This window comes from Lissotriton helveticus, chromosome 5_2, assembly GCF_964261635.1.
Source record: "Lissotriton helveticus chromosome 5_2, aLisHel1.1, whole genome shotgun sequence".
Taxonomy (NCBI): domain Eukaryota; kingdom Metazoa; phylum Chordata; class Amphibia; order Caudata; family Salamandridae; genus Lissotriton; species Lissotriton helveticus.
Genome location: NC_136066.1, coordinates 3861553 through 3874106, shown reverse-complemented (window position 1 = coordinate 3874106; position 12554 = coordinate 3861553). Strand labels below are relative to the sequence as shown.

The following is a 12554-nucleotide window of genomic DNA, read 5'->3' as shown; positions in this document are numbered from 1 at the left end:
TTGGATGGCCAGCCAGGGGTGGCATAATACATGCTTCAGCCCCTGGTAGGCCCTGGGTACACCTATGCCCTGGATACCTAAGGTATACTGTACAGGGACTGATAAGGGGACTCAGTATCCAATCAGATATGTACCTAGGGTACATGGAATCCATTTTAGCAGAGAGAGCAGTGGGCCTGGGGTCCTGAATAGCAGGGCCCCAGGTCAACTAAGCCAGAAAACCAGCAAAACACCAGGCAAAAAGTTGGGGGCAACCATAGTCAGGGATCTACCTTCCTACACCTGAGGGCTCATTCTACCAGGGCGATGTCATCCTCTACCGCCCTGTTCGCCGGTGTGCCGCTTCATCAAATCTGCAGAGTGGCCACGTGGTCCAGCAGGCATTGGTTCACAAGACACTATTGCCTGGATGCCATCAATGACGCAGATACGGCAGTGGGACAGGCGGTGCTTCGCACTCTTTTTAACTAAGGTGAGCCTCTGTCTTCCCTCCTCCATTATGGTTATTTTGCTTATGGTTATTACTTGCATGACTTTATTATAGTCTTATTGAGTTTCTTCCATTTTGTTGCATGGTTTCTTCAAGCCTTTTCGGCTACTACTGCTCACTATTCTATTCAAGCATGTGAATCTATGAAAGGCACCCCAATACTGGAGAAGAACAATTGTTACTTACCTGTAAACAGGTGGTTCTCCAGTATTGGTGTCTTTCATAGATTCACATGCAACCTGTCCACCTCCCCTCAGAGGCTCTCTTCTCCTCATAGACTCTGTTGTCACTCTTGTGCTACGAAAATCTGAGGGGCTGAGCTCAGAGGAGAAGGTTCTGGAAGGGTGCTTGCGCCTGATTGGCTACAGTTTGGACTAACATAATGACATGGATACGTTGCAAGTGTTTTTTTTCCTCTACCATGTATTCCTATGTAGGAATTATGTCTTGGTATTTCTATGCATTTCTACTGTGTATTTTTATGTGTTATGTTTTTACATACTTATGTTATTAGCATCTTATTGCTATGATATTTACCGTGGGACTCCCACTTTGATGACGGGGAATATTCAAGCATGTGAATCTATGAAAGACACCAATACTGGAGAACCACCTGTTTACAGGTAAGTAACAATTGTTCTTCGCTCTCCTGTGGTGGTTCTGGATGTCACCTACCCATGCTTGGCTCTCCTGTGGGGGTTCTGGATGCAGTCTACCCATGCTTGGCTCTCCTGTGGGGGTTCTGGATGCAGTCTACCCATGCTTGGCTCTCCTGTGGGGGTTCTGGATGCAGTCTACTCATGCTTGGCTCTCTTGTGGGGGTTCTCGATGCGCCTATCCATGCTCAGCTCTCCTGTGGGGGTTCATGATGCGCCTACCCATGCTTCGCTCTCTTGTGGTGGTTCTGGAGGTCACCTACCCATGCTCGGCTCTCCTGTGGGGGTTCTGGATGCAGTCTACTCATGCTTGGCTCTCCTGTAGGGGTTCTCGATGCGCCTACCCATGCTTGGCTCTCCAGTGGGGGTTCTGGGTCTGGATGCCACCTACTCATGCTTGGCTCTCCTGTGGGGGTTCTCGATGCGCCTACCCATGCTTCGCTCTCTTGTGGTGGTTCTGGATGTCACCTACCCATGCTTGGCTCTCCTGTGGGGGTTCTGGGTCTGGATGCAGTCTACCCATGCTTGGCTCTCCTGTGGGGGTTCTCGATGCGCCCACCCATGCTTCGCCCTCTTGTAGGGGTTCTGGAGGTCACCTACCCATGCTCTGCTCTACTGTGGTGGTTCTGGGTCTGGATGCCGCCTACCCATGCTCTGCTCTACTGTGGTGGTTCTGGGTCTGGATGCTGCCTACCCATGCTCTGCTCTACTGTGGTGGTTCTGGGTCTGGATGTCACCTACCCATGCTCTGGTCTATTGTCGGGGGTCCGGGTCTGGATGTTCCCTACCCATGCTTGGCTCTCCAGTGGGGGTTCTCGATGCGCCTACCCATGCTCTGCTCTCCTGTGGTGGTTCTGGATGTCACCTACCCATGCTTGGCTCTCCTGTGGGCGTTCTGCGTTTGGATGCCGTCTACCCATGCTCTGGTCTCTTGTGGGGCGTCCGGGTCTGGATGTCGCCTACCCATGTTCAGCTCTCCCGTAAGAGTTCTAGGTCTGGATGTCACCTACCCATGCTTGGCTCTCCTGTGGGGGTTCTGGATGCAGTCTACCCATGCTCTGGTCTCTTGTGGGGGGTCCGGGTCTGGATGTCGCCCACCCATGCTCTGCTCTCCTGTGGAGGTTGAGTCGGGATGCTGCATACTCCTGTTCTCATAGGAGGGTGATTGTGTTCGTACTCTTCCACTTGCAAGGATGAGTCTGCGTTGGCGGTGAAAGGCAAAGGGTTGTGGGAAAATCTTCCACTGGTGCTCAAACATAGGTCTTCTGTCATCATACATCATAGCGTGATTTTGAAGAGCGTTCTCATGGTAGTTTCCTGGTTGCAGGCAGGCGCTTTCTGGTAGAAGATGGGTCGACCTCTAATAATGGTGGCAGTTCCAGCCAGCTTGTAAGAGGGTGGTTGAGAGTGCAAGTAAAAAGATGTTGGGGTGTTCGAGGTGATGAGGGGTGGGGTTTTCTGCTGTAAGGCAAGGACATTATCACTTGTTCATATTTTGCGTTTTTACATCATTAAAGGAGGCGATTGTGACTTCAGAAGAGCTCGGACAGGACCTGGAGCACGTGGAAGTTCTACAAAAGAAGTTTGAAGAGTTCCAGACAGACCTGGCAGCCCACGAGGAGAGAGTGAATGAAGTCAACCTTTTTGCTGGCAAACTTGTCCAGGTGAAGAAAGCTGGTGCGGGAGTGTCTGGGAAGGGTGGGGGGTTTTGTACCTTTAAATGAGGAGGCAACCCTACAATGCAGGGATGGCCTGCATCCAGATTAGGACAATGAGACCCCCACACACACAGCCTAGTTTGCATATCTGAGGGCTGAGCTCCTTGTATTCAGGTGTTCAATGATTGTATTCCGTAAACATAACTGAGACATTTCACAAGTGGGTGGTGAAGGGCGGTGTTCCCTGTAGCTGCAGTGGTGGGATCTTATTCATACAGTGGTGGAAGTTGTGTACTGCAGTGTAATGTCACAGATGGTGTGGCTGCTCTGTGTTCTGTAGTGTGATCACACAGGCAGTGGAGGGGCTCTCTCTGTACTGCTGTGTGATTTCAGACACCGAGGGGCTCTGTGTTCTGCAGTGTGATCACACAGGCAGTGGAGGGGCTCTCTCTGTACTGCTGTGTGATTTCAGACACCGAGGGGCTCTGTGTTCTGCAGTGAGATTTCACAGATCCTGGAGGGGCTCTGAGTTCTGCAGTGTGATCACACAGGCAGTGGAGGGGCTCTCTCTGTACTGCTGTGTGATTTCAGACACCGAGGGGCTCTGTGTTCTGCAGTGTGATCACACAGGCAGTGGAGGGGCTCTCTCTGTACTGCTGTGTGATTTCAGACACCGAGGGGCTCTGTGTTCTGCAGTGAGATTTCACAGATCCTGGAGGGGCTCTGAGTTCTGCAGTGTGATCACACAGGCAGTGGAGGGGCTCTCTCTGTACTGCTGTGTGATTTCAGACACCGAGGGGCTTTGTGTTCTGCAGTGTGATCACACAGGCAGTGTAGGGGCTCTCTCTGTACTGCTGTGTGATTTCAGACACCGAGGGGCTTTGTGTTCTGCAGTGTGATTTCACAGGTCCTGGAGGGGCTTTGTGTTCTGCAGTGCGATGTCAGGCCGTGTGACTATTGTGTGTACTGCAGTGAGATTTCAGACACTAAAGGGGCTCTTACTACACTTTTTTCACAAGCAGCGAGAAATGCAGTGCTGTATATATCCATGTTGATTTCCCTGGCAGTGACACTCGCACTGGTTTCATAGGCACTGTAGGCGCTCTGTGTACAGCAGTGTGGTGGTTTCCTTAGCACTCAAGTTTTGAGGCTTATTTGGGGGCAGGGGTGCCGCATCCCATTAATGCCGTGACTGTAGCTGATGTCTGATCTTTTACCTCCTCAGGAGGAGCACCCAGAAGTGGAGCTGATCACAGTGAAGCAAAATGAGGTGAATGCCGGCTGGCAGCGTCTGAAAGGCCTGGCCCTCTCCAGACAGGGCAAGCTCTTTGGTGCAGCCGAAGTGCAGCGGTTTAACCGGTAAGGGCATATGGCATCCTCACAATGCCTCAAACCATGCTCTGGGCTGGGAGTGATTTGTGATTGTGACAGTGGTGTCTGTGATGAGCTAAACCCAGCATTGGCCTCCGTAAACTGCTCCCTCATTCAGTGTTGGATGGATGCTGCCGGCTTCAGTATTCTTGCTTTGTTCCTCCCCAAGCCGCAGTCCACCCTTGCATCATTTTGATTACCTCCCCGAGTTGACCATGAATTAGATATGCTCTCTTCTCCAAGTAGACCAGACATTACTAGGAGAGTGTTAAGAATGTGCACATAGGTTCATCGCAGCAGTTCTCCTGGTTTAGTAACTCCGCTTCTGTGTTGATGAATATGTCTATGGCACGACCAAATAAATCAAACAGTCTGATACAGCCTCGCACTCCAGGAGGCAGTGGTTTGCTTAAAGGGGCTTCGCTCGCTGAAAATAAACCAAACTGTTGGTTATCAAATTGACAAGAGTTTAGTGCGAAAAGCAGCAATATTCTTAGGAAGTGTAAGAAGCTGGCTCTGTATACACTATACCAAAGTAAGGTACAGTGTGCACAGAGTCCAGGAGACCCCAGAGGTGGGCAGAGATAAAAGTAGATGGCACCTTACTCTCTTTTGTGGTAGTGTGGGCGAGCAGTCAGACTCATCAGAGGGTAGTGGTGAGCGTTTGTTGTACACACTCAGGCAAGAAATGAGGTCACACACTCAAACACTGAATCCAGACCAACTGTTTGTATAAAAAGTTATTTTGTTGTTTTAATTTCTAGGACCAAGATTTACTTAGTAGCAGATAAGTGATACTTTTCATAAAATGTTATTTTTCAAAATTCTGTGTGCGCTTGTTTTGTAGGAACATTCAAGTTACTTTGCAGTCAAGAAAGTGGTTTGTAAGCTGTTCAGAACACTTGAAATTACTTTGTTACTTTGCTACTTTGGCATGAAGCAAACTAATAACATGGTCTAAGCATCACAGGACATCAGTAAGCAGGCTAACTCTTTTGAAGACACGAAGTTGCTTTTATTGCAGTACAGGACAGTTCAACTCTTTTTTTTTTTTCCAAAGAAAACCCACCATACAATTCTGTGGAGAAAAACGAAGAGTTAGGTTAATAAGTAAGTAAACTGTTTTAGGAATGGAGGGGGTAGAACCACATGTCCCCACGGTCCAGGTTGGTACTCAAGGGGCACCACCAGCGACACTAGGGCAGCCGGGTGCAGAGTGCACGGTGCCAATGTTATCCAAGAGGGCCTAGTGGCACCTCGGTTGGGGGCGGTTCACGGGCAGGTCACTTTGTCTCGGTAGACAAACTCCTGGGGATAAGGTAACAGCAAAGGGGGTTCCAGGTTGGCACCAAGTCTACACGATCAGTGGCGTAGAGGCGGCCGGGTGCAGGGTGCTTAGGAGCGGTCGGGAACACAATGCTTTCCTATGGATGACGCCGGTCAAGGAAAAGGACTGCAGGCTCATGCCAAAAGACTGGACTAAGAGGATGAGGTTCACTTGCTGGACACCAGGACACTATCGGCAAGGATCGGAGATTTTCCGTGATGCCAAGGAGAGGGGTTTCAGTAGAGAAGCCAGGACGAAAACCCGACAGGGAGGAATGCAATAAATTGTCGCCACAAACTGAGACAGATGCCGATGAATGTACCTCTCCAAAACTTTGGAGAAGGCCGGCAACAGAGAAATAGGACGGAAGTTCGAGAGAACTTTGGGGTCAGCCGTAGGCTTTTCAGCAATGGGGTGACCATTGCATGCTTCCAACAAGCGGGAACAACGGCAGTTTTGAGAGAATGATTGAGTTTAGTGCAGATCATAGAGAGCTGCAGGGTATCCAATAAACGCAGTATTGGAATGGGCAAGGGATCGGTAGGAGAACCCGATTTCACTATGCGTAGAATCTCGAAGGGCTGCGGGGGGAAGATCAGGCCATGAAAGGAGGGGAGCGTAGGAGGAGATTAGAGGATAGTTTAAATCCCTTGGGTTAGCAGGCAATGTGGGAGCGGTAATACTACAATGTTACATTGTGTTTAGAATTGTGTTGCCTACTGCAACCACTGTGCCTATTTTGTTTACAAAATGTATTGCCTCTTTGCAAAGTAATTACCTGAGAGTGCTTCTATCGAGAAAAGTATATTTTGATACCTGTTGATTCTAAAAATAAAACAATATCTTTTGATATAAAAACAATTGGCCTGGAGTTCAGTTCTTGAGTGTGTGAAACCTTTTTCTGACTGAGTTGGTAGAAACAAATGCTTAACACTGTCCTCTGGTACTGCCTTACTGCTCGACCAAGCTACCACTTTGGAGAGTAAGGTCAGTTCTGACTTTAGCCTCTGTTATACCTCTGGGGTTTGTGGACTCTATACACACTGTACTTCATTCTAGTCCTGTTAGACCTGGCACCTTGGCGTGAGCCTCCCTTCTACTTTCGGCTGATGTGCCTCATGTGTTTTGCGGTGTTGGCACCTGGCTTTAACCTCTGTTATACCTCTGGGGTTGGCGGACTCTATACACACTGTACTTCATTATTGTCCAGTATATAAAGAGCCACTTTCTCACATCACCTACTTGATAGACCTGGGCACTAGCAGGACCCCCAAGAGGGTGATCCATGTGAACCGCCTCAAACGTTTTAATGACCGGGCTGATGTGACCGTGTGGTTACTGGTGAGGATCAGGAGATAGAACCTCTCCCTGACCTCCTCTCTTAAAGTCCAAAAGATGGGTCAGTTGATGGATTGTCTACTCAGACCCCCTCTGCCGAGCAGCAGGCTCACTGCAGGCAAGTCCTGCAACAGTATTCTGAGCTCTTTTCCTTGACCCCTGGACAGACACACTGTGTACCTAGGATGTGGACACTGGATACAGCTTGCATGTCAAAACAAACTTCTATCAGCAGTCTGACCAAGTTAAGGAGCGCATCAAGGCTGAAATAAGAAAGATGCTGGAGATGGGGGTTATTGAACCCTCTGAGAGTCCCTGGGCCAGCCCAGTGGTATTAGTCCTCAAACCTCACCCCCAAGGAGGAAAGAGAGAAATGAGGTTCTGTGTGGACTGCAGTGGTCTCAATGCGGTCTCTGACAGATGCTCACCCTAGACCCATAGTTGATGAGCTGATAGAAAAATTGGGTGCAGCCCCATTTCTCAGTACCTTTGACTTAACTGCAGGATTTACGGGCAGATTGGCATGGCCCCAGGAGCCAAAGAAAAGACTGCATGCTCCACACCTCATCAGTTTACGGTTATGCCCTTTGGTTTAAAGAATCCTCCGCCCACCTTCCACAGGTTGGTGAATCAAGTCCCGACTGGATTGGAAGCCGTTAGTGCAGCATATCTTGATGATATTGCTGTCTTGAGCTCCACCTGGCAGGATCACCTGATCCACCTTGGGAAGGTTTTACAAGCCCTGCAATCTGCAGAACTATCAAGGCTACTAAGTGCCAGATAGGGCAGGGTACTGTTGTCAGGCGCGGCCTTAGGCATGTGCAAGCTGTGCCCCTGCACAGGCCCTCAAACCCCAGGGGCCGCGACGCCAACATATATCCTTAATGTTCGAGGCATGTGGGCTGCTAAATTCATATCTTAGCATTAGATCGCCGCCTAGTGTTGGGTCCGGATGATCGCACATTGTTGTCCTGGAAGAGTCTTCGAAGTATGCTGAGATAGGTGGCTCCTCCCCTGGACTACAGTGCGCATGGGCATCGGCTCCATCCCCAGATTGTTTTTTTCCGCCATTGGGTTCGGATGTGGTCTCGACGTCTTTCTGTCGAAACCGAGAAAAACTAACTTTTAGCGGCCAAAAGGCCTCGCTTTTTTTGCGTCGGTATTGTCTGCGCACGGTCTCGAGTCTTTCGTCTCTTGGAGCCGGAATAAGCGGAGTTTTCTTTCGCTCTTCGGACTTTGAGGCCTTCTCATCGCGACACGACTGCAAAACGTTTCTGAACATGGAGCGGAGCCCGTTTAAGTACTGCCCGCTCTGTGGGTCCAAGTACCCACACATCGATCTACACCCCGTCTGTAACAAATGCCTTTCGCCTGACCACGACGACGGCAAGTGCAAAGCCTGTGCACAGTTCCGGTCTAAGAAGACTCTCAAGCTTCGGCGCGCGGTGCGCATGGAAGCTAGACAAGCGGCCCCGGATCCGGAAAACATCTTCGGCGACCAGGAAGAAGAGGAACAGGGTCATCATCTTCAAATCTCCCCACCCGAGACGGAGGTCGAGGCGGATCCGGTAGACGACGACGGAGTCGTGGGTCATGGCCTTGAATACGTTGACGAGGTAGGAGACGACGAAGAGATTTATGGGGCCGCGGCGGATAGCTCAGGGGACGAGCTCTGCCCCAAAGGTTACGAGGATACCGACCGGGTCACGGGATCGCCTGTAGGCCTTACCCAAGACCCAGTGCCGCAAGCCACAGCCCCGCCTTCTGGCCCGGCCACGGACTTACTTGCTGAGCAGACTGTATCGAAACCGAAACCGAAACCATCGGGATCGACTACATCTAAGATGGCCGACCCGAAAACGAAACCGAAACTTAAGGACTCGAGTGTCCCTAAGATGGCTGCCGTGCCGGCGAAAACGACTGTACCCGCTACTCCATCGACTCCGTCGACCTCCGGTCCGCAGAAGTCGAAGAAGTCCGTCGATTCCGCTGCTGCAAAATCGAAATCGACGCCAGAGGAGGGTCCTCTAAGAAAGATGGTCGGCACGGGTCAACAGCGGCGCCACCGTCCAAGCACGCCAAAGCCGGCTCCACGGAGGCTACGCAGGCGCACGGATCGAAGACTGGCACGTCTGCGCACCGGTCCCAGGAATCGGGGTCGGTGACAGCGGGATCCGCGTCGAAAGCGCACAAGGCCCACAAAGACGTTGGATCCGAGGGAAAGGTCAAGACATCCTCGTCGGCGCCAAAACCCACTGTGAGTGAGACGTCCCCCATCGCCGAATCACTACAGAGAATCAGGGAGAAGGCCTCTGCTCCGTCGGCTCCGATATCATCGCCGCAGGCGCAAAAGGACAATCCAGCAAAGCCTTCTGGCAAACTTCTCTTTATTTTGCCGCCGAAGGAGGCGCCGAAAGCCTTTTCCACCGAATCGGCACCAAAGAAGACGGTTTCTTCAACGGCTGGCCCACTTCCACGTCGGGTACTCGAATCAGAGGATGATTCAGAGCATTTCATCGACGCTGACACAGGCAAATTGACCCTCTATAAGAGAAAAATCACTTCAGAGTCAGTGGACTCATATGTCATCCCACTGAAAAAGAAAAGGGTGCCCCTTGACGCTTCAGGCCTCATGGAACCAATCCAGCCTCCTCCGAGACGGAGCCCTACTCCCTCACCAGAACACTCTGCGGGTGAGGGGTATGATGAGGACGAGCAATACAATTTCCCTATCAATGAACCAGATGCACAACCGGATTCATATGATGACACTGGTGACCAGGGCACCCAAAGTGTGGGGCATGACCCGCAGCTTTTTAATGCACGTGCATCCCCAACTGAGGATTCAGCAGGTTTTCATGCACTAATTGAGAGGGCGGCAGCCAATCATGATGTGGACATGCATGCTGACCCGATAGAGGAAGACTTCCTTTTCGACACATTTTCAGTCTCTGAAAGGACAGTAAAGACGCTGCCTATGCTTAAAGGAGTCCTCAAGCATGCTGGGGACATATTTAAGGAGCCTACCAGAGCACGAGTGGTCAATCCACGTATTGAAAAGAAGTACAGACCTGCACCTGCGGACCCCGCATACATCCGGGGACAGTTGCCACTGGACTCTCTTGTGGTCGCCAATGCCAGGAAACGTGCCAACTCCCAGACGACGGGTGAAGCTCCTCCCCCGGATAAGGAGTCCACAGTGCTAGAGGCAGGGGGCAAAAGAGTAGCTGCACAGGCCGCAAATTTTTGGCGCATTGCCAATACACAAGCACTCTTAGCACGTTACGATAGGGCGCATTACGACACCCTAGAACAGATTATACAACACCTGCCTCCAAAGTTCCAAGAAGGCACCAAACTGCTTATTGAGGAAGGGAAGCTAATCTCAAACGCAGCCATCAAGTGTGCACTTGACGCCGCAGACACAGCTGCTAGAGCTATCAACACTAGCGTTATGCTGAGACGACAGGCGTGGCTCCGCATCTCGGGGTTTAAACCAGATATTCAGACAACCATTCTTAATCAGCCAGTCAATCCTGATAGTCTGTTTGGTCCAGATGTTGACACCACCCTAGAAAAAATAAAAAAAGACACAGAAACTGCTAAGTCCATGGGGGCCCTACAGTCACAACAGTTTCGTGGCAGCAATTTTCGTCGCTCAGGTGCACGTGGAGTCACCAGAGGACAAATGGGTCAACAATCTCAGTTCTCAAGAGGTGGAGCACAATCCTCGTTCACAAAACAGAACAAGGGAGGTTACAGAAATAACAGCAACAGAGGTCGCGGCAGAGGAAACAACAGCTCCCGCTCCTCTACCCCAAGCAAACAGTGACTCTCTGTCGCTGCCCCCCGACCACTTAACACCTGTCGGGGGGAGACTGCAGCAATTCCTGCCCGTCTGGAGAAACAACACCACAGACAGGTGGGTGCGACAACTAGTCCAGTATGGTTATTGCCTAGAGTTGAAATCCACTCCACCCAACATCCCGCCAAGGCAAAGGCCTATGTCCGCAGAGCACTTGCACTTATTGCAGCAGGAAGTAGTGGTGATGCTGCAAAAAGGCGCAATCGAGCTCGTGCCGGTGGGAGAGGAAGGCACAGGGGTATATTCCCTGTACTTCCTTATTCCAAAGAAGGACGGATCTCTCAGACCCATTCTAGATCTACGTCCCCTCAACCTGTACATACTTTCAGAACACTTCCATATGCTTACGCTGCAACAAATTCTTCCCTTGTTAAACCAAGGGGACTTCTTAGCAACCTTAGATCTCAAGGATGCTTATTTCCACATTCCACTACACCCGTCCCACAGGAAATACCTCAGATTCACTATCCAAGGCACGCATTATCAGTTCAAAGTCCTACCCTTCGGAGTGACCACAGCCCCAAGAGTGTTTACCAAGTGTCTGGCGACAGTAGCAGCGCACCTCAGGAGGCAGAACATTCATGTCTACCCCTACCTAGACGACTGGCTCGTTCAGGCCAAGTCGGAACGACAGTGCGCCGCGGACATGTCAACTACCATTCACCTCCTTCACGATCTGGGCTTCTCGTTGAACTACCCAAAGTCGCATCTTCAGCCGGCACATGTCCGGCAGTTCCTAGGTGCGACGATCAATACCCTGACGGCCATGGCTCAGCCGAACCAAGTCAGGATAGACAGCATGCAGTCTCTAATCCAAAAGTTCAGACCACAACACTCACTTCCAGCGAGAGTGTTCATGCAGTTGATTGGCATGATGGCCTCCTGCATCTTCATAGTCCCTCACGCACGGTTGCATATGCGTCCGCTCCAGGAATGCTTAGCAAATCAGTGGACACAGGCTCAGGGACAATTGACAGACCTAGTGTTGGTTACCAGTCGGGCATACGACTCTCTGCATTGGTGGACTCCACACAACCTTTGCAAGGGCCGACTGTTCCAGGAGCCAGTGCCACAAATTATCCTGACAACGGACGCATCTCTCCAGGGATGGGGAGCTCATCTGCTCACTTACACAGTGCAGGGACTATGGACGACGCAGCAACAGAAGATGCACATCAACTATCTGGAACTGATGGCAATCTTCATGGCGCTCCAGTCCTTCATTGTACATCTGTGCAACAAGGTAGTGTTAGTCCGGACGGACAACATGACCGCGATGTACTACATTCAAAAACAGGGGGGCACCCACTCGCCACAGCTGTCTCATCTGGCTCAGGGCATGTGGAAGTGGGCCATTCAGAGGAACATTTTCCTCATGGCAGAACACCTCCCGGGCAAGGACAATCAGATGGCGGATCTGCTCAGCAGATACAGCCATCAAATGCACGAGTGGGAGTTACACCCATCTGTACTCCACCCGTACTTCCAGCAGTGGGGTCATCCGGAGATAGACCTGTTTGCCACAAAGGAAAACGCAAAATGCCAACACTTTGCCGCCAGGTTCCCTCACCCACAGTCGCAGGGCAATGCGATATGGATGAACTGGTCAGGCAAATTTGCGTACGCTTTTCCACCAGCCCCTCTGATACCGCTGGTCGCGAGAAAGCTAAGGCAGCACGCGATGACTCTCATCCTAGTTGCTCCAACGTGGGCGCGCCAAGCATGGTACACCACGTTCCTCGAACTCTCGGTGGTGCCGCATCAAAGACTGCGCCTCACGCCCAGTCTTTTGACGCAGAACCATGGAGAAATTCAGCATCCAGATCCGCAACAGCTCAACCTGGCAATC

The 12554-nt window shown here is 51.1% G+C and overlaps 1 protein-coding gene across 4 annotated transcripts in view; it reads left to right on the top strand.

The window, feature by feature from the left end:
* The window catches only part of SPTAN1 (spectrin alpha, non-erythrocytic 1), a 342467-nt gene that overhangs the window by 79195 nt on the left and 250718 nt on the right, over window positions 1-12554 (top strand). For all 4 annotated transcript variants that reach the window (XM_078646605.1, XM_078646604.1, XM_078646602.1 and 1 more), the window contains 2 exons: window positions 2664-2810; window positions 4030-4163. In XM_078646605.1, the coding sequence (XP_078502731.1) occupies window positions 2664-2810; window positions 4030-4163 (281 nt within the window). The remainder of the gene's footprint in view (window positions 1-2663; window positions 2811-4029; window positions 4164-12554) is intronic.